Source organism: Pipistrellus hanaki, assembly GCF_964339955.1.
Source record: "Pipistrellus hanaki genome assembly, chromosome: 9".
In the NCBI taxonomy this organism is placed as follows: domain Eukaryota; kingdom Metazoa; phylum Chordata; class Mammalia; order Chiroptera; family Vespertilionidae; genus Pipistrellus; species Pipistrellus hanaki.
In genome coordinates, this window is record NC_140511.1 from 75,755,869 (window position 1) to 75,777,112 (window position 21,244).

At 56.7% G+C, this 21,244-nt stretch overlaps 1 protein-coding gene across 2 annotated transcripts in view; it reads left to right on the forward strand.

Annotated features, from left to right (window-relative positions):
* CPT1A (carnitine palmitoyltransferase 1A) overlaps positions 1-21,244 on the forward strand; it is a 388,913-nt gene that overhangs the window by 356,753 nt on the left and 10,916 nt on the right. For both annotated transcript variants that reach the window (XM_084894564.1, XM_084894563.1), the window contains exons 2-11: positions 7,455-7,607; positions 10,490-10,629; positions 12,796-12,967; positions 15,254-15,355; positions 16,697-16,834; positions 17,566-17,643; positions 17,824-17,931; positions 18,819-18,906; positions 19,875-20,070; positions 20,811-20,999. In XM_084894564.1, the coding sequence (XP_084750690.1) occupies positions 7,467-7,607; positions 10,490-10,629; positions 12,796-12,967; positions 15,254-15,355; positions 16,697-16,834; positions 17,566-17,643; positions 17,824-17,931; positions 18,819-18,906; positions 19,875-20,070; positions 20,811-20,999 (1,352 nt within the window). In that variant the 5' untranslated portion in view covers positions 7,455-7,466. The remainder of the gene's footprint in view (positions 1-7,454; positions 7,608-10,489; positions 10,630-12,795; positions 12,968-15,253; positions 15,356-16,696; positions 16,835-17,565; positions 17,644-17,823; positions 17,932-18,818; positions 18,907-19,874; positions 20,071-20,810; positions 21,000-21,244) is intronic.

Here is a 21,244-nt window from a genome sequence, read left to right on the forward strand (position 1 = left end):
CCCTCAGCATGTGGCACTCCTGCGAGAAGTCAGGGGCAGCGAAAATTAGCAGTAACGGGAGGAAGGAAAAACAGGCCCTCTCCACTTTGTGGGGGAGAATCCACGTCACCCCCACATGCAGGAGGGGTGCTCTGTGATTGTGTTCTGTGTTTGTTTCTTCAGAAAGTGTGAACACAAACACCTACAAAACTCAAAATTCACTTTGTGTCTGGGAGGGCGGGAACTTTCAATTATGAAACATTTTATCTCCAACTCATGCCTGGGCCTTCAACAGCTGCATTTTTAAAAGAGCTAATTCCTTGCAAAATGAAATATCTTGTAAGTAAACCATTTACATTTGCCCAGTACATGGGCAGAGGCAAGCCAGGTCATAAAGGAAATTCTGAATCCTATTTTTCTACGGCTTTTGGAGTGCAATGAGGTTATTGTCTGCCAAGAGTCCATAAAAATAAAGCAAATTCAAAGTTAAGCCTATGTTGCCCCACATCAACAATGGGGAAAGGTCACTGAGGGTCACGTTTTTGGTAAGAACCCCGTAAGCATGATGGCAGGGAGAGGCAGGCACCTGCCCAGAGATTCCCCAGTCTCTCCCCCTACCAGGATGCCGTTGTCACAAATGTTTCTAAAACCATGGGGAGGGGGGCGCCCCAATGTCCCACGCATTCTTCACCTTTGCACCCGGAAGTACAACAGAACCTGTTACACTGCGCATTCCAGTGGAGGCAGGGCAGGGCACTGTCAACTCACCCAACCCACCTGCAGCCCCGCACTGCGTGTGTGTGAGGACCTGCGTTCATTCTCTGCCCTGAAAACTACTCCCACGCCGGCCTCACGGGACCCTCGTAAAACCCGTGACAGAATGGCAGGGGTCAGGCACCACTTCCCAAAGGCGGAAATGGAAACCCAGAACCCTCCGCGGCTGATTCAGCACCGAGTCAGTGGGCACGGGGGAGAGGGTGCCGGCACCGCGGTCTGGAAAGCAGGGGAAACGGGAGGGGGACAGGCTTTGGAGAACAGATCTGGGTCATGTTCCAACTCACCCCTTCCCCAGCTCAGCCACCCGGCGAGGCCGGCAGCCGGACCTCCGCGGCGGCAGGGCCAGCTCCCGCGCGGCGGGGACTTGTGCCATTCTGGCGGGAAGGCGGGCGTGCGAATGCTTTTAGAGCTGGCACTGCCGAGTGTGCAGTTACTGTACTTTTATTGCTGGCTGCAGTCATGTCATTTGGTTCCAACAGGGTGACCTAATTTTATATCTGTGTTGTAACTTTAGGAACCTTAAGTGGAATTTTTTTTTTTTAAGAGAGAAGGGGGAGAGAGAGAAACATCCATGTGAGAGAGAAACGTTGAATGTTGATTGGTGGCCTCCCATATGTACCCCAACCGGGGATTGAACCCGAGAAACCTAGGTATGTGCCTTACCAGGCATCAAACCGGCGACCTTTCAGTGCACCGGATGATGCTCAACCAACTGAGCCACACGAGCCAGGGCTGGAACTTTTTATGTGGTGGACTCACCACCTCACTTGGTAGGCCAGAGGTAGCCCGCTCTGCTCTTTGCCGGCTCTGACCTCAGGCAAGTTTCTTGACCTCCAAGCCTCGGTCAGTAACAATAGTACCTCCTTCCTCGGGGGCAGCGGGAATGACGTGGGCCAGTGCAGGTGAAATGTGATCCATTGTCCGCCATATGCCAGTTCGGTGGAAAGAATGCTTTGTGTCTTGGTTGTTAATAGCACAAAATCTGTTTGCCACGTCGATCTACCCACGCACCTGTGTGCACCTCCCCACCTGCCTGCCCCTGGCCCCTCTCCCTCTCTGTTCACTAGCAAATGTTGTTGAAAGTCTTCGGGCCACGCCGTTCGGTTACATAGCTCGGTTACTGCTACTGTAATGACTGTTCTTGGATCCCGCCCCTGTCCCAGGGCCAGTTTCATTGTGTGTTTTATGTTGCAGAGGCCATTGCCACATCTCCCTGGGCGAGCTTCGCAGCCTGGCACCACACCGCACTGTGATGACCTTTGACTTCTTTCCAATAACGGGCTCCCTGTCTGTCCGAGGTTCGAGCTCCCGGCTCAGGCCTGGGGCGGGGTGGAGGGTATTCGGGGAGGCGGAGGCCCCTGTCTGCCCCAGGGCCCGGCCTCCTCCAGGGAGACCTACCTGGCTTCTGGATTTTGGGGCAGGATCAGGATTTATAGGCCGCTGACCTCTGAGGTGGGAGGTTTTAGGTGAGGAGGAACTGCAGGTCAAAGTGAATGCATTTGGAAAGCACAGTGATTGGCCCAGGGTTTGGGGGAGGCATTGGGCAGAATGTTGAAGTTGAAGGTCATCTTACCAAAGCTGAACGAGCTCCCCTCCTCCCCCGATCACTCAGTGTTGGGAGCTGTCTGCGCCTGTGATCTGATTCAGAGAATTAGACAAGGATGCCTGTGTGGCCTGGAACAGCTTTTTCTTTTTTCTTTTTTCTTTTAATGTATTTTCATTGATTTCAGAGAGGAAGGAAGAAGGGGAGAGGGATAGAAACGTCAGTGATGAGAGAGAATCATTGATCCGGGCTGCATTCTGCACACATACCCCCTGTCCCCCCCACTGGGATTGAGCTTGCAACCCCAGCACGTGCCCTTGACCAGAATCAAACCTGGGACCCTTCAGTCTATAGGCAGAGGCTCTATCCACTGAGCTAAACTGGCTAGGGCCTGGAGTAGCTTTTAAATGACATTATTAAACAAATAATTGACAAGTATCAGTTGCTGGCAAGGAATGGCAGGGAATGTGTGTTCCGTCCATGCCAGAAGCAGCTGACCCTGAAGAGAACTGTTGAGAGTTTGTTTGAGCCGATCTGACCACACAGGACATGCCTGGGAGCAAGACCTCCAGTGCGCAGGCTTCTCTGCCGCCTGGAGATTAAGGAGGGGACGTGGAAGGTCACTGGAGGTGGGAAAAGCCAGGACGGGATTGGTGCCTGGGGCTGTGGACTGACACTTCCCTGGAAAGGCGTGGTAACCTGGATGCACAGAAACAAGGGAGGAGGCCTGCTCGGGGCAAAGGTGAACGGGAGGGTTACAGGCCTGGGGCGTGGCTCCCCACCGGGACCTGCCCGGTTAGGGATGTATGATCTGCTCACCCTGTGAGGTCACATGGTTCCAAGGCTGACCAGAGCAGGCCTGGGAGAGGGCACTTCCAGCCGGGTGTGAGGCGGGGTGTGAGGTGGGTGTGAGGCGGGGTGTGAGGCGGGTGTGAGGTGGGGTGTGAGGCGGGCGTGAGGCCGGAACTAGAAAGGGATGGAGAACGCAGGCCTCCCTCCGAGTCCCAGGCCTGGCCCAGGTGACGGGAGACTGAGCTTGGGGAGGTGGAGGGAACAGCTAAGAGCAACATGTTATGTGGGTATATATACATAAATATGTTTTTATTGACTTCAGAGAGCAAGAGAGGGAGAGATAGAAACATCAATGATGGGAGAGAATCGTCGGCTGCCTCTTGCACACACCCCCCCCCATGCCTCCCCCTCACACACACACAGGATCGAGCCCACACCCCCGGCATGTACCCTTCTCTGGGAATTGAACCCGGAACCTTTCTGTCTGTAGACTGACACTCTATCCACAGCCAAACCAGCTAGGGCCTGGCAGGCTATTTTTAAAAATTGATTTTTAGAGAGAGAGAAATGAGAAACATCAACTTTGCTCCACTTATTTACAAATGCATTGGTTGGTTCTTGTCTGCTCTGACAGTGGCTCAACCCTGCAACCTTGGCGCATGGGAACGGTGCTCTAACCACTGAGCTGCCCAACGGGATGGAGATGTGGATTTTTTTAAAACATATTTTATTGATTTTTTATAGAGAGGAAGGTAGAGGGATAGAGAGCTATAAACATGGATCAGAGAGAAACATCGATCAGCTGCCTCCTGCACACCCCCTACTGCCCTTGACTGGAATCGAACCTGGGACCTATCCACTGAGCCAAACCAGATGTGGATTTAAAAAAAAAAAAAAAATGGTGATAAATGGGTCTTTGTTCTCACTCTGGAGCCTCTTATTCTGGGTCTGGGTGTTTCCCCGAGAGCCGATTAGCGAGGTGCTAAGTGCTCTGTGCGGACCTCGGAAATCTCTCCCTTAGTGGCCCTCGGAATGGCCTCCCGGCTCCCATGCTCTGCTGGGGGCTTTGGCCCCAGGCGTGTTCCAGGAAGGAGGTCTGTGCCAGCCCCCCCACCCCCCCATGGGGTGCGGCTCCAGGTGGGTGCGCACCAACGGCCGCCCCAGAAGTGGTTTCTGGAAAGTGAAGGTGCTCAGCCCTCAGAGCCGCCTCCTGTCACCCAGCAGCCACCCCCCTCCCAGCCCCGGGGGGAGCAGCCACCTGTATGTCCGGTCCCGGGAGGCGGGGCCTCCGCACCCTGCTCCCTGCAGGAGCTCCTCCTGCCCGTGTGAGGGGCAGTGAGTGACGGAGAGGTTAAGCTCTTTTCCTCCCTCTGTATCTTCTCATTTCCTCTCTGTGACCTTCCTTGCCCCTTCTCCTTGCTCTTCGTGCCAGTCCATGCGTTCTCTCCGGAGCCACCTGAGAATCGGGCACAGGTGCAGGCGTGGCTCTGCCCAGGGAAGCCGCCTCTCCGCCCGGCAGATAGGTGCCCAGGCGGGGAGGGGGGGGGTGCACCCCTCCCAAAGCCAGCAGGAGCGGTGAGCGGGGCTCGGGGCAGTGGCGGGGCGGTGGGGAAAGGGAGCAGGATTCATCCTCGGTGGACGTGCTTTGGCCTCTGGAGACGTGCTGAGACGTCAGCCTTGTGCGCGGGTAGAAGTTAAGCCCCCGGCAGGGCCTGGGTTACAGAGGTGACACAGCTCAGGAGACAGGGCGGTGGCAGCAGCAGGTACAGAGTAAGACCTTCGAGCACCTGGAGACCTGATGCAGGACGAGGGGCTGGTGCCGAGACTGCTGGTTTAGTTGTGCCCTGCCTGTGAGGCCCAAACCCAGCCCAGCCCCAGAGGTGGTGGGGCGGCCGCTCCCCCGAGGGCTGGAGGGATCCCGAGGAGAGGCTGTCCAGGGTAGGTGGCCGGGATCCAGACCCAGGCCCGGCCTGCCCGCTGGCCCCGGGGCCTTCCTCTCCCAGTGGGTGGGGGTTCCCAGCTGGGCTCAGCGCCGGCCAGGGTGGGTGTGCCTGGGATGCCAGGGAGAGCTGGAGACGGGGTCTCAGGTCAGCGCACCGAATGCTCACAGCTGCTCCCTCCGGAGGGGAGGCTGGTGTTAGGTGTTCCTCCTGTTTGCCGGTGTCCAGACTTAAAGGCAGAGGACAGTCCTCCTAACTGGCCGTGATTTAACCGCCTGCCTCCTCCCACGGGGAGCTGCTCCAGGCAGGGGGATTAGCTGCGGGGAGGGCACTCCAGGTGGCCTGGGCCTGGCTCAGCTGCTGGCACTGCCACCCCGTGCTGGGAGGCTGCTGATCTGATTGGCTCCAGCAGCTGTCCGTCTAGGGGCAGGATGGCTTTCCGCAGGCCTGGGAGCCTCAGTCAGAGCAGGAACATTCTCATTCTGACCAAGGGGTTTCCAGAGACAGGCCGGGCTGCTTTCCAATGGGGCCGCGTGTTTTACATCCGGCACCGTGGGATCTTTCCCCACCCCCTCCCAGCCCTCCTCACAGCCTTTCTGGTTGTAGCTATGCTGGTGGGGGTGACGTGGCCTTTTATTTTTCTTACGTGGGTTTAATTTATTCTGTATGTTATCCTCACCTGAGGATGTTTTCTAGGGATTTTATATATTTTTTAATTTGGATGATTTTGAGAGAGAGATCAATGTTGTCACTCCAACCAGCGGAGCCACCTGGCCAGGGCTGGCTGTGGTTCTGACCCTCGTCCTCCCGATGGCCACGGGAGGTGCATTCCAGAGACCAGTGCTGCTGAGCACCCTGGGACTGAGGTGGCCTTTCAGCTCATTGGAGTTGCCCCGGGAGCTTTCCAAGCCGCTTGGACGGCCGATCACTAATCCCGCTTCCGGCCGGAGGAGGGAGAGGCCGGCTCAGGACAGCCGTGGTGGCTACTGCGAAACAAGCAAGTCCCTCTGTTCCCCGTCGGGGACTCGCCTGGAACACCCCCAGCCTCTTCCTGGTCTTGCTCCCCTGGCCCAGCCCTGAGGCCCACGCCCTGTGGGAGGAACAAATGAACGACGGTGCCTTTCCGGCACCTGCTCCCGGCACCTGCTCCTGGCCTCGTTCGGTCTGGTCGGCTGAAGATTAGGCTAATTTGACTTTTGTAACTGGGCTTCTTTGTGACAGCCCCACCTCTGCACGTTATAGGATTACGTGGGTAAAAAACAGGGGGAATTGTACACAAGGAGAAAAGACACCATGCACTTTTAGGTTCTTACGGTGCGTGATGGCTTTTTCCTCTTAGCTGCCTTTTAATAGATATATATATATATATTGATTTCAGAGAGGTAGGGAGAGGGAGCGAGAGATAGAAACATCAGTGATGAAAGAGTCATTAATCAGCTGCCTCCTGTATGCCCCCCCCCCATTGGGGGACGAGCCCACAACCCAGGCTGGAATTGAACCCAGGACCCTTACGTCCACAGGCCAACGTTCTGTCCACTGAGCCAAACCAGCCCGTGCTCCTAGCTGCCCATATATATATATATATATATATATATATATATATAATTGATTTTGTTTAGAGAGGAAGAGAGGCATAGAGAGTTAGAAACATCGATGAGAGAGAGTCATAAATCAGCTGCCTCCTGCACACCCCCTACTGGGGATATGCCTTCAACCAAGGTACATGCCGTTGACCGGAATCGAACCCGGGACCCTTGAGTCCCCAAGCCGACGCTCTATCCATTGAGCCAAACCGGTTTCGGCCCTAGCTGCCTTTCTATCCACTTTGTCCACAGGCTGCTCTGTGCAGACCATTCAGGAGACGGTGGGCTCGCTCACCCTCAGGAGGCCAGCGGGTGGGGAGGCCGTGAGGGCAGTGGCAGCCTCTAGGGGCCGTGTGCCCCTGGGAGGAAGCAGAGGAAGCAGATGGGAGCGGGACGATGGGAGACAGAGGACAGGCTGTAGACTCTGAACAGCTCAAATGAAATGTGCTTTCGTTGGTGGGGCAGGGCGGGACTGGACGGGGAGCCTGCCCGGGGTCTGTGCTCGGGAAGGGTAAGTGCTTTGACCCCCTGGTGCTTGAATTCAGTCCCAGCCTCAGGGAGGAAGTCTGACTCTGAGGCCCCACGCCCTGGTGCACCGGAGGCCGAGGTGTCAGCCCGCCGCCTGCCTGGAGATAAGGGTTCAGGGCTGTGGTGACTCACTCGTGGCCTCCAGGTGGAGGGCAGGGATGGAACCAGCTCCTACCCCGCCACCACTTCCCTTGTCAACTGGGTGGGGCCCAGGCGGCTGGCCGGGAGGGGAGTTGGTGGGAGGGCCAGGGCCAAGGGTAAGGACAAATTACACTCTATATAATCTATCTAATCGTCTCCGTCTCCTCCCAGGAGATCCTCACGATGGCAGAGGCGCACCAGGCTGTGGCCTTCCAGTTCACGGTCACCCCCGACGGCATCGACCTGCGGCTGAGCCATGAGGCCCTGAAGCAGATCTACCTGTCCGGACTTCACTCCTGGAAGAAGAAGTTCATCAGATTCAAGGTTTGCAGACACTTGTTCAAATCCGGGGCGTCCCCCCTGAGACACAGGGCCGTTCTCGGGGTGAAGTACCCATATTGCTGAGTGGTTTGTGGCACCTAATTCGTATCTTCGTGGCGCCTAAGGCTCATGTCACACCGTGACATACATGGACTCGCTGAATTCTGGAAGACATTCTGGAGGCGGGTGGGGTCCCCTGTGGGGCAGGTGAGGAGGTCGGGGCTCCGAGAGAGTGAGCAGCCCGCGTGGAGGGAGCAGAGTAAGGACCGGTGCCTCTCCCTCACCTTCTGGAAACCGGGTGTTTCAGGCGAAAGTGCAGCCAGTCTGTCCAACAGGTGCCTCATGGGTAACGCGGTCAAACATCGACAGACACGCACGTCAATTCAAGTGCAGCTGCCTTCGCAGGTTCTCAGTCCTGTTTCCTGAAAGAGGACAGTTAATCACTATCTTAAGCTCCTGTCTTGCTTTTAATTTAGTTTATTTTAAAAATCATAGAAGGGCCAAAACCGGTTTGGCTCAGTGGATAGAGCGTCAGCCTGTGGACTGAAAGGTCCCAGGTTCGATTCTGGTCAAGGGCATGTACCTTGGTTGCGGGCACATCCCCAGTAGGGGGTGTGCAGGAGGCAGCTGATCGATGTTTCTCTCTCATCGATGTTTCTAACTCTATCCCTCTCCCTTCCTCTCTGTAAAAAATCAATTAAAAAATATTTTTTTTAAAGAAAAGAAATGAACATTACTAGCAAGGTGTTTATAAAAAAAATAATAAATAAAATAAATAAATAAAAATCACAGGAGGGGCGGAGGTGGAGAAGATGCATGGGGGAGGTGGAGGAGGGTAAATGATGATGGAGGAAAAAATAAGAGGAAAACAAAATAAAAATCACAGAAGGAATAAATAAATGCCATGTTTAAAAAATTCAAGCAAATGAAAGGGCTTTCAGTGAAAAATGAATGTCCTTCTCTCTCTTTCCCCTCAGGGTAGATTACACAGTTGGTATTTTTTAAAAATATATTTTATTGATTTTGTACAGAGAGGAAGGGAGAGAGACAGAGAGTTAGAAACATCGATGATAGAGAGTCATCGATCAGCTGCCTCCTGCACATCCCCTACTGGGGATGTGCCCGCAACCAAGGTACATGCCCTTGACCGGAATTGAACCCCGGACCCTTCAGTCCCCAAGCCGACGCTCTATCCATTGAGCCAAACCGGTTTCGGCCTGTTCCTGATTTTAAAGGCCTGGTCGGTCAGCTGAGAAAGAACAGTAGATACGAAAACAAATGGCCTGAACAGTGCACGGCCTTCTGTAGCCACAGGGTTTGTAGCAGCTGCCATCTCCCAAGGAGGAGGAGGAGGAGGAGGAGGAGGAGGGGTGGGCAGGGTGAGCGGGAGATGCCTTATCTAGAACCCTCCGTTTCATTGAGCTTAATTCCACCCCACTCCTTTTATTTATTTATTTATTTTTTAAATATATTTTATTGATTTATTACAGAGATGAAGGGAGAGAGAGAGCTAGAAACATCGATGAGAGAGAAACATCCATCAGCTGCCTCTTGCACACCCCCTACCGGGGATGTGCCCGCAACCAATGTACATGCCCTTGTCCGGAATTGAACCTGGGACCTTTCAGTCCGCAGACCGACGCTCTACCACTGAGCCAAACCGGCTTCGGCCACCCCACTCCTTTTAAACAATCTTGTAGGGATGCAAGCATCTTCTAAAAAAAAATCAGATAAAGCACGGAGAGTTTTTAAATCCACTGTCTTGGTCAAATCAATCTCTTATTTATGGCTCCAGTAAGAGTTTTTCTACTTGGAATTTGGAAACTTACACAAAAGTCACGAGAAGGAGTCACATAGCCAAAACCTGTTTGGCTCAGTGCATAGAGTGTCGGTCTCCGGACTGCGGTGTCCCGGGTTCAATTCCGGTCAAGGGCATGTACATTGGTTGCAGGGGCGTCCCTGGTAGGGAGTGTGCAAGAGGCAGCTGATTGATATTTCTAACTCTCGATCCCTCTCCCTTCCTCTCTGTAAAAAATCAATGAAATTAAAATTAAAAAAAAGAGGAGTGGCACTGCTCACCCCCCAGGATCCACTGCTTACATTCTGCCAGTTTTGATTCATTTTCCTTCAAACCCCCCCCCCTTCTTGCTACTCTTTGGGGGTTTTTTGGACGGGGGGTAGGAGAGGGTTTGTCTGAAGTGTCTTACACCACATTCCCTACCTGGAGTGAGGATCCTGCAGACACTTCAGGATAACAGGGCATCTGGGGCAGGGGTGGGGGAGTGTGGGGTGGGGAGTGTGGGGGGGGGGGGAGTGTGGGGTGGGGAGTGTGGGGTGGGGGAGTGTGGGGTGGGGGAGTGTGGGGTGGGGAGTGTGGGGTGGGGGAGTGTGGGGGGGGGAGTGTGGGGTGGGGGAGTGCGGGGTGGGGAGTGCGGGGTGGGGAGTGCGGGGTGGGGGAGTGCGGGGTGGGGGAGTGCGGGGTGGGGGAGTGTGGGGTGGGGGAGTGTGGGGTGGGGAATGCGGGGTGGGGAGTTCGGGGTGGGGAGTGTGGGGTGGGGAGTGTGGGGTGGGGAGTGAGAGGTTGGGGAGTAGCGGGTTGAGGGTTAGCAGGTTGGGGAGAGCACTTTCTGCTTGGCTCAGTGACATCCTTAATCCCTGGGTGTCATTGCTCCTGGGTGCACCCAGGAATCTGCATGCTAAACTCGGTGATTCTAACTTCCTGGGGTCACTCTGGGTCACTCCGGCTCAGAAGTCCAGGAAGAGATGCTGAGGCCCCTGCAGCTGCAGCTGGAGGCTCTGGGGGAGGTGTCAGTGGCGGCAGCGTGGTCCCTGCTGCAGACACCCCTCCCGCGGCCTGACGCTGCTCCGGGCGCCTGTCTCTTCAGAATGGCATCATCACCGGCGTGTACCCGGCCAGTCCCTCCAGTTGGCTCATCGTCGTGGTGGGCGTGATGTCCACCATGTACGCCAAGATCGACCCCTCTCTGGGGATCATTGAGAAGATCAACCGGACCTTGGGCACCACGTGAGTGATCAGTCCTCCGTGTTCTCTCCTCCCGGGTCCCGGCTAAGGCTCCCTCCGCCCTGAGCGGTTCAGGCCCGTCTCCAGGAAATACCAGGCCCCTCGTCCTTGTGCCACGAGCGGGCTTTGGGTTTCCGGCCAGGGCTTCTGTGGAATTGGGTCTCCTAGGGACGAGAAGCAGCTCGCGTGTGCGTGTGCGTGTGCGTGTGCGTGTGCATGTGCGTGTGCGTGTGTGCGTGTGCGGGTGTGTGTGTGTGTGTGTGTGTGTGTCTGCCTGGCTCCCGGCTGCTGTGGGGTCTGGCCTGAGCATAAGCCAGCCGATGGTTCAGATTTAAATATGGTTCCTTCAGAAGCCCTTGGACTCGGCTCCAGCTGAGTGTCCACAGCCTCATGGGCCCCGGGGGCGTGACCCCGCCTTGATAAGCCTGTGCGAGGCCCTGCGAGATCTCCCCGCCATGTGCCCTGGAAGCGCCTGCCCTGGACCCCCGCCAGGTGCCCGGGCTGCCTGCGGGCAGGGACTCGCCACCCGGCCCCGGCCACTCTCCTTTCATCCCTCCGTTCCCACCCGGCAGCCGCTCTGCCAGTCTTACCTGCTCCTCACGCTGGCCTGGCGTGGGCTGGCCGCAGATGCTTAGTTGGCTCTCCGCTGCGGGCTGCTCTGAGCGCCGGATTGTGGAAGTGCCGGCCAGCTAAAGCCCTTTCATGAGGGTCTTTACAAGATTTTCCTTTGTCCCTCTCCGCCGAGGGTGGTGACGGGGCCACCCTGCCCATGTTTAGGAAGCGCCGGTGGGGATCGCCGGAGCTGTGTCCGGGGGCGGGTATTCGCGTGGACACGTATTTGACGGGAGCTTGTCCGCTCCTGCTCTTTATGGAAAAGCGCCTTCAGGTTTATAGGGAAGCCCGAGGAGGTGTGTGTGTGTGTCTGCCTCCTTTGGGGATGTCACGCATGGACATCTCCACTGCAGGCCCTCTCAGAGGAGGGTCTCCCAGCCCCGCGTCCAGGTTTGCCCCTGGACCAGCTATGGGAAAAGAGCCAACAGGTTTTCGGTGGAGATGACAGCTGCATTTTTTTTTTTTTTTTTTAGTATTGTAATATATTTTTTAAAATTTCAACATAAGTACAATTTACAAATATAATAAATAATTAAAAAGTATGTATAGTTGTGTCACTTTCAAGGTTGGCGCTAGACTTTTTGCCTCCACTATAAAATATAAATAATACGAGTACTGTCTGCTAAGTTCAAGAAAATTTATGTATTTATGAAATAAATAAATTACCTAAAATTATCTGAATAGCTGGCTTGTAATGACATCACTTGTTTAACTAGCTTACTAGCACGCAGTACGAGGTGTATCGTCTGAGACACAGTTATAAAATGTTTTCATCGTTGCCAATCCCCAAAAATGCCATTGTTCATTAAGTCCAAACAATGGCGGTCGAATTCTAACAACTGATCAACAATGCGAACTTTGATGAGCAGTTCACGATAATCAGTTCTCAACAATTATTTGTTATTATTAAAGTTTAACATTATAAAATAAACAAAAAGAATACAAAACTCATATCCTGGCTAAATAGCTACATGGCCGCTGAAAACCGTATATTCCCTTCCCGTTCTCCCGCTGTTCCCTAGCTGTCATGCATTCTTTCCAAAAATCGGGACTATTTTAATACGCTGCGGGACGCAGGACAAATGGTTAAAAATTGGGACTGTGTTGCCAAAACCAGTTTGGCTCAGTGGATAGAGTGGATAGGCGTGCAGACTGAAGGGTCCCGGGTTCGATTCTGGTGAAGGGCATGTATCTTGGTTGCGGGCACAGACAGCTGCACTTGAACTCCAGGTGTGACAGGCTCAGAAAGCGGCGAGTTCTGTGGCAGGCGTGTGCGGTGTCTGGTGCCACTGAAGGAGGGCCAGGTGTTCCATGGATGGTTTTCCAAACCTCGGAGACTCCTTCCGTCACATACTGGTCTGCTCTAGTGATGTCAGGGAGAAAAACACTGAGCTTTTACTCTGTAAACATCCTGCAGTTCCCCCAAGCCACGAGACGGGGAGCAGGGCCACGGAGGCACAAAGCGTGCGTGGCTGTGCTTCCCCTCGTGTGCAGGGTCTCCTCTCGGCCTCTCCTGCCCGCTCACGCATCCCCGGCTTGTGTCGTCCGTCCCGGCAGGGCCAACATGTCCAGCCAGACGAAGCACGTGGTGAGCGGCGTGCTGTTCGGCACGGGCCTGTGGGTGGCGCTGATCTTCACCATGCGGTACTCCCTCAAGGTGCTGCTGTCCTACCACGGCTGGATGTTTGCCGAGCACGGCAAGATGAGCCGGGCCACCAAAGTCTGGATCGTAAGTGGACGCGCCCCGGGCCCAGGGCGGGGCGGGTGTTCCCGGCCGCGGGACCCAGCGTGGCGGACGGGCGAGGGCGAGGCGGTGGGGCCCGGGCAGCCCCCGCTGTGTTTGGAGACACGTGGACGCCCAGGCGGCCGTCACCACGGACGGTGACACCCCCCCCAAAGTTTCCTCGGGTCCCCCCCTTTCTCCTGAGTCTCCGGAACGTACTGAGACATGGTACCCCTTACCCATCGGGCCTTCCTTCCCCACCCTGGTCAGGCCCGTCCGCGCGGCTCTCACTGGGGCTGTTTTAGATTCCACAGGCCAGCGAGGCCCCGGCGTTTGTCCCTCTGGGCTTGGCTCATCTCCCAGAGCTTTCACTTTTTCTTTTAAGAACATTTTTATTGCCGAGACCGGTTTGGCTCAATGGATAGAGAGTCGGCTTGGGGACTGAGGGGACCCGGGTTCGATTCCGGTCAAGGGCATGTACCTTGGTTGCGGGCATATCCCTAGTAGTGGGTGTGCAAGAGGCAGCTGATCGATGACTCTCTCTCATCGATGTTTCTGGCTCTCTATCTCTCTCCCTTCCTCTCTGTACAAAATAAAAAAAAAAAAAAAAATTAAAAAAAAAGAACATTTTTATGGATTGCAGAGAGGGAGGAGAGAGAGGGAGATAGAATCAATATTGAGAGGGAATCTGCACGGCCCCCACTGGGGATTGAGCCCCCAACCTGGACATGTGCCCTTGACCAGAATCGAACCCGGGACCCTTCAGTCCACAGGCTGATTCTCTATCTACTGAGCCAAACCAGCAAGAGCGAGCTTTTACTTTTTATGTATCATTGATCGGCTGCCTTCCAGCACGCCCCACATTGGGAGTCGAGCCCACAACCCAGGCATGTGCCCTTGACCGTAATCGAACCTGGGACCCTTCGGCCCACAGGCCGACGCTCTGTCCACTGAGCCCAATGGGCCAGGGCAGCTTTCACTTTTTAAAGAAGGATCCGCACAGGACCTTCTCTCCCTCTGACCCTTGGTGTTGCCGGGGAGGATGGATTCATGGTGACTCATGAGTCTGGGGCCAAAGGATGTGAGTTCTGGGCATTTTATGTTTGTCCGCGAGGTGGGTCCTCCAGGTCCTCCATGAAGTAGAAGTGTCATTTCCCCACGTGAGGTCACGGCTGAGTGGCTGCCCCGGCTGACCAGCCCCCTCTGACTCACCCTGAGCTTCTAGTCATTTCCACCTGCTCTCACCCCTGGCCCGCCAGTCGGGCATCTGCCGAGTGCGGGGCTGTCGGTACCGCTGCCGGCCGCCTCTGGCTCTGTCTGCGTGCTGATTGCCGCCGCCGGGGCCGCTAGTGAGAGAGGTTTGGGGGCCACCTCGTGTGTGAGCCCACTGCACCCTCCGCCCGCCCCACCCCTCACCCCACCACTCTTCCCCAAACCGAGTTCTGCCACTGCTTCATCCCGTTTTCTAATTCCCGAAGAAGCACAGTTTAACACCAGAGGGGATGCCCGCACTTGACAAAACCAGTTCCGTGAGGCTCCCTGGGTGGCTGAGGCCCAGTTGGGTCCAGAATCACGCCCCTCACCCCCTCTCCCCCCGTGAGCCCTGGACACTCCTCTGAGGTCTGGTCGGCGTGGCATGACCAGGTTTAGGTCACTGCAGCCTCAAGCAAGGCTGATGGCGGGCAAGCATGCTGTCCGCTGGCCTTGACAGTGACCGAAAGGGCCACGCTGCCCTGCCCTGACAGAGCCCGGAGCCCATCCAGAGCCCAGGAGCCTCGCAGGAGTGGGAGGCGGTCAGACCGCGCCCCCAGGGGCCCGGGGTCCGGACAGCGCCGGACAGGTTGCGGCATCTTGCAGCACCCGAGCTTCTGCTCAGCCTGGTTATTCGGGGTCACCGGTGTCTTTGCTGGGGCCTGCGAGGGCGGGGGCAGAAAATGGAGTTGGGGGAAAACGAACCACAGAAAATGGACGGTAAGTTGCAGACCCCGGAGATCGGTGTCCGGCTGTCTCACCGTTTAAAACGTGCCTTTTCTTTTTTTTTCTTTTTTTTTTTCTTTTTAAATATATTTTATTGATTTTTCACAGAGTGGAAGAGAGAGGGATAGAGAGTTAGAAACATCGATGAGAGAGAATCATCCATCAGCTGCCTCTTGCACACCCCCCACTGGGGATGTTCCCGCAACCATGGTACATGCCCTGGACCGGAATCAAACCTGGGACCCCTCAGTCCACAGGCTGACGCTCTATCCACTGAGCCAAACCGGTCCCGCTAAAACGTGCCTTTTCTTGAAGGGGATGGTGAAGCTCTTCTCCGGCCGGAAGCCCATGCTGTACAGCTTCCAGACGTCCCTGCCGCGCCTGCCCGTGCCCGCCGTGAGCGACACCGTGAGCCGGGTGGGTGTCCCTCCGTCACAGCACGCCGACGCCGAGGGAGGGAGGGAGGGAGGGTTAGGACTCGGAGACCACTGCCCTGACCCCGCTGTCCTGGGGGTGTGAGCGCCCAGCAGCGGCTGAGGCTGTTCCAGGGCATGTTTTTTCCCATCAGCACATCTTAGGTGTTTCATTCTTCCCCCAGCCCTGCCGCCACTTAAGATGTTTGTTTAAAAATATGTTTTATTGATTTTTTTACAGGGAAGAAGAGAGAGAGATAGTTAGAAACATCGATGAGAGAGAAACATCAATCAGCTGCCTCTGCATACCCCTACTGGGGATGTGCCCGCAACCAAGGTACGTGCCCTTGACCGGAATCAAACCTGGGACCTTTCAGTCAGCAGGCCGACACTCTATCCACTGAGCCAAACCGGTTTCAGCAACTTAGATTTTTTTTTTATATATATTTTATTGATATTTTACAGAGAGGAAAGGAGAGGGATAGAGAGAAACATCGATGAGAGAGAATCATCAATCAGCTACCTCTTGCACACCTCCTACTGGGGATGTGCCCGCAACCCAGGTACATGCCCTTGACCGGTTTTGGCACACTTGGCAAATTTTTAAAACAACTTTGTTGAAATATAACTCACTCTCCAAGTGTCCACATCATTGGTTTTGTTGGATTCCATTACTAATTGTTTTGTTTTTTAAATCCTCACCTGAGGACACCTTTTTATTTTAGACAAGATGGGAGAGAGAGACATACAGAAACATCAATGTGAGAGATAAACATTGATCTGTTGTCTCCCGTACACTCCTGGATTGGAGATTGAACCCGCAACCTACGTATGTGCCCTGCCTGGGAATCAAACCCAGGACCTTTTGGGGTATGGATGGCACCACAACCAACTGAGCCGCCCAGCGGGGCATGACTACTTGTTTTAAGCTGTGCCCTGTCATTGTTCCGGCTCCTCCTTCTGTCCTGGTGTGGGAGGCACTGGGCAGCACTGCCCGCGCTTGGTGCTCTCCCCATCCCCCCCCCCACACACACCCAGTGCCATCACTGCAGCCAGTGAGAACCGAGCTCCGGGAAGGGCCAGGGAGACCCCTTTAAAACACTGATCTGGTCCATCCGGAAGTCACGGTGATGGTTTTCTGGTGACGCAGGGTCTGGGCGCTTGCAGGCCAACAAAGAACGGACGGGGGTGATTGTCAGTCACCCCCAGGTCGCCGTTCCGCGTTGGGGTCGGCCAGCTGGTGGGGGACTGGCGGCGTGGGGGAGCCGTGGCCGCCTTTTCCGTGTGCTCGCGTTTTCCCGGAGGGAGCCGGGGCTAACGGGCTGTGTTTCCCTCGAAAACCCAGTACCTGGACTCCGTGAAGCCCCTCATGAAGGAAGCCGACTTCAAGCGGATGACGGCTCTCGCCGAGGACTTTGCCGTCAGCCTCGGGCCGAAGCTGCAGTGGTACCTGAAGCTGAAATCCTGGTGGGCCACCAACTACGTAAGTGCACACCCACGGGTTTTCCCTGATTGAATTCCAACCCAGAAACTAGATTTCTCATGTGAGATACTGATCCGTTCCCGGGACATCCGGGCGTCCCCATGGGTGGCAGCCAGGGGGGACCTTTGGCGGGTGACCCGTGGGGTGGGGGTCTAGGTTTTGAGGAACAGCTGGAAGAGAGGTGTTGGCTCTGACCCAGATACCACCAGCGTCGGGGCTCGGAGTGGGCATGGCGCAGGGAATGCGTGAGACCTGGGGGGGGGCGGGGGGGACCTTACTCTTTGGAGCAGGTGCGGGGTACACTGGGTGTTGAATTGTTTGTTTTTTTTAGTTGTTTTGTTTTTTTTTTTTAATATATTTTATTGAATTTTCACAGAGAGGATGAGAGAGGGATAAAGAGTTAGAAACACCGATGAGAGAGAATCATCGACCAGCTGCCTCTTGCACACCCCCTACTGGGGATGTGCCCACAACCAAGATACATGCCCTTGACCGGAATCGAACCTGGGACCTTTTAGTCCACAGGCTGATGCTCTATCGACTGAGCCACACCGGTTTTGGCAAAGCACTGAGTTCTTACACGTACCCCTAGACTCTTCCCTGCACACCAGTCTGCGAATAGCACTTCCAACACGTGACCTTAAAAAACCCACTCCATTTTCTCGCACGAAACACCCCCAGCCCCGTGGGGCCAGTGCCCTCTGGTTGAGCCCATCTGTTCGCACCAACAGGTGAGCGACTGGTGGGAGGAGTACATCTACCTGCGCGGACGGGGGCCGCTGATGGTCAACAGCAACTACTACGCCATGGTGAGTGCTCCCGGCGGCGCCACGGGAGTGCTCCCGGGGCTGCCGGCCCTCCCGGCTGCTGGGGAGGCTCCAGGGCTGGGCCGGGCCCCTCCTGTTCTGCTGCCTCTGCCCAGGGCTCCACGCCCGCCCGCCCGCCCGCCCCCGCGGGCCCGCTCCCCACGGACGCGCGCTCCGTTTCAGGACCTGCTGTACGTGCAGCCCACCCACATCCAGGCCGCCAGGGCGGGCAACGCCATCCACGCCATCCTGCTGTACAGGCGCAAGCTGGACCGGGAGGAGCTCAAGCCGGTGAGAGACCCCGCTTCTCAGAGACACCCTCGGCTCCGCGGCACGTGTGTGAGCTCGGACACACGCGTGCACACCCGTCACACCCACGGCCGTGACGGCCGCACAGCCACCCTCCGGAGTTCCCCGGGCGCTTGGGACTCTGCTTCCTGCCCCCGTCCCTTCCGGCCCCCCCTCCTCACCCATCGCCCGCCAGGCCACCCCTGTCCGCCTCCCGGCACTCCAGGCCCTCGGGTGCCGAGCGGCAGTCCTGAGGTCCCAAGGGTTGGTGACCGCTCCGGCTGCTTTGTGACCCCCAACGCTTTATGTCAATGGGAGCATCGGGGTGCTTCTGGGGGAGGGACACGTCTGATGTACTTCTATCCTTTGCCCCTTGAAGAGACTCTTGCTCACTTTTTTTTTTAATACAAAGGAAATATTTTATTCAAATTTTATTTTATTTATCCCATCACCATGTATCCGCTCTATGCCTTCTTCCATCCCCACCCATCCCTTCCCCACAATCCCCACGCTCCTGACCAGGTCCGGGAGTCTCTCTCTTTGGCTGAATCCTGCCTTCCTCCAGCGCCCTCCCTCTAGTTGACTTTTGAAGGAAAACAGTGTAGCCGGTGACGTGGCTTTCGTAAATACCCTCTGGTTGAGAAGTGTCGGTTTATACACGACCAGCCAGCGTGTCCCTCGGGGGTGGCGTGGGAAGCGGGGGCGTGGCCAGGTCCTGCGGGGAAGTCCCGGGAGGCGGGTGCCCCGGGAACGCTGCTCTTCACGGAGCGAGGGGAACGGTGAGCCGGACCCCGCCCCCCGCCCAGAGCGGAGGCGGCACTGCCCGCGGGCCGTCCGCCTGCTCCTCTGTCCTCCGGAACCTTCCCGTGTGGCACGTGTTTCTGCCGCAGATTCTCCTCCTGGGCTCCACGGTGCCGCTCTGCTCCGCGCAGTGGGAGCGGATGTTCAACACGTCCCGGATCCCCGGGGAGGAGACGGGTGAGTGCGCCGGGGGCCTTCTCGCGGCGTCCTGGGCCTCCCCCTCCCGTGAAATCCATTCCTCTGTGTTTCATCCTCTTTGATGCAGTCATAAATGGGGCTTTCTTTTTTTAAAATTGATTTCAGAGAGGAAGGGAGAGGGAGAGAGAGAGAAGCATCCATGAGAGAGAACCATTGACTGGCTGCCTCCAGCACGTCCCCCACTGGGGATCCAGCCCACAGCCTGCGCCTGTGCCCTTGGAAGGCTGACGCTGTATCCACTGAGCCAGGCTGGGATTTTTTCCCCTGAATTTCTTTTTCTGGTAGCTCATTATTAGTGTATAAAGATGCAACTGGTTTTTATATCCTGCAATTTTATACTGAAGGTTTTTAAAAAAAATTTTTTAGAGAGAGTGGGAGAAAAAGAGAAACATCCCTTTTTATTCCACTTCCTTATGCATTCATCCCTGGGTGGGCTCTTGAATGTGCCCTGCCCAGGGGTTGAACTTGCAGCCTCAGTGTCTTGGGATGATGCTCTAACCCACTGAGCCACGGCCAGGGCTGTGCTGACTTTGCCAGTTCTAACAGTTTTTGGTGCAGTCGCCAGGGGTTGCTGTGTACAATAGCAGGTCATCTGTGAGCCGTGACGGTTTTCTTCCTTCCTTCCCGCTCTGGGCAAGCCCACAGCTGACATGCTCGAGGCCCAGAGCTCTTCCTCTGGGACCAGGCACTGGGCCCTCTAGTTCCTGCGCGTCCGGGCGAGGGACAGCCTGCTGGCTCGTTCTCCAGATGAGACAGCGGAGGCTGCACGAGGTTCTGCCAGCGGCCCGAGCCGCTGAGTCTCTCTGGCAGAGCAGAGCCTGGAGCCAGGCCTGTCTGACCCTGTACTTAACTCCCCCTCCGCCCCCTCAGACAGGAGGCACGGACGTGGGAGCCGGCGGGGTGTGGCGGGGTGTCCCCTCCTCTAACCGGGTCTGTCCTGCCCGCAGACACCATCCAGCACGTCCGGGACAGCAGGCACATCGTGGTCTTCCACAGGGGCCGCTACTTCAAGGTCTGGCTGTACCACGACGGCCGGCTGCTGCGGCCCCGCGAGCTGGAGCAGCAGATGCAGCGGATCCTGGATGACCCGTCGGAGCCGCAGGCCGGGGAGGCCAAGCTGGCGGCCCTCACCGCGGGGGACAGGTGTGTGCGTGGACGGCAGCTGCCTCCGGGGGCACCAGCGGGACTAGAGCCCCATTGGGGCCGCAGGTCCCGCCCCTCTGCTCCCCCCCTCCCCCCCGAGTGACCTTGGTGCCTCCGTGTGACGGCCAGGCATGTGCACAGGCGCCAGGGCACAAGGCAGAGGGAAGTCAGGGGCTAGGCTTTCACACGGGCTGCCCCGGATTCAATTTAGGAAACGGAAGAGTTTAAACCAAGGCCCATGCCAGGGTTACTTTGTTTCAGGACCCGTCGTGTTTATGGGCCTTTGGCACCACGGGCACCTCGGCCGAGCGCTCGGGCAGAGAAGAGGGCAGGAGAGGGGCCAGACGACCATGGCCTGCAGGCGGGCAGAGGCCTGAGGCCCCGGGCGGCACCGAGGGGCCAGGGCCGTCAGAGGGAGCCGCCAGGTCCCACGCGAGGTGGACAGAACAGAACCCCTTGGGTTTGGCTCCCAGGCTCCCTCATTGAGAGATGCCACAGGAGCGTGGGCTCCAGCAGGCTGGCTGGGCGTGAACCCCTCTCTTCCCGCCACACAGGAGCCTGTGTGACTTCCCTCGGGGCCTGTTTCCTCATCTGGAGGAGGGGTGGCCGGCGTCCATCAGGGCTCTCGCCACAGCCCCCGCTGCCAGAACCTGGGGCGGTCATGGAACGTGTGCTTTACGTTCCTGAAAACCCGTGGGAACTAGGGACACGCTGTCCTGACAAGCGCCGCCCGCCCGCAGGGTGCCCTGGGCCCGCTGCCGCCAGGCCCACTTCGCGCGCGGGAAGAACAAGCAGTCGCTGGACGCGGTGGAGAAGGCGGCCTTCTTCGTGACGCTGGACGAGACCGAGCAGGGCTACCGGGCGGAGGACCCCGGCGCCTCCCTGGACAGCTACGCCAAGTCCCTGCTGCACGGCCGCTGCTTCGACAGGTGCGTCCCGCCGGGAGGGCGGCCTCCGCCCAGGCCTGAGGACGGGTGCAGCCAACCCGCCTCGGCATCGGGACCTTGAGGAATAGGCCCTTAAAACATGGCTTCTCCTTCCTCTGCGCCCGGCTTGTCTGTCTCCCATCCGTCTGCTTCACACACACACACACACACACACACACACACACACACACACGTGCACCCACTCACAGCTGAAGCAGTGAGTCTCCCCCTCTGTGCATGCCCGCCTC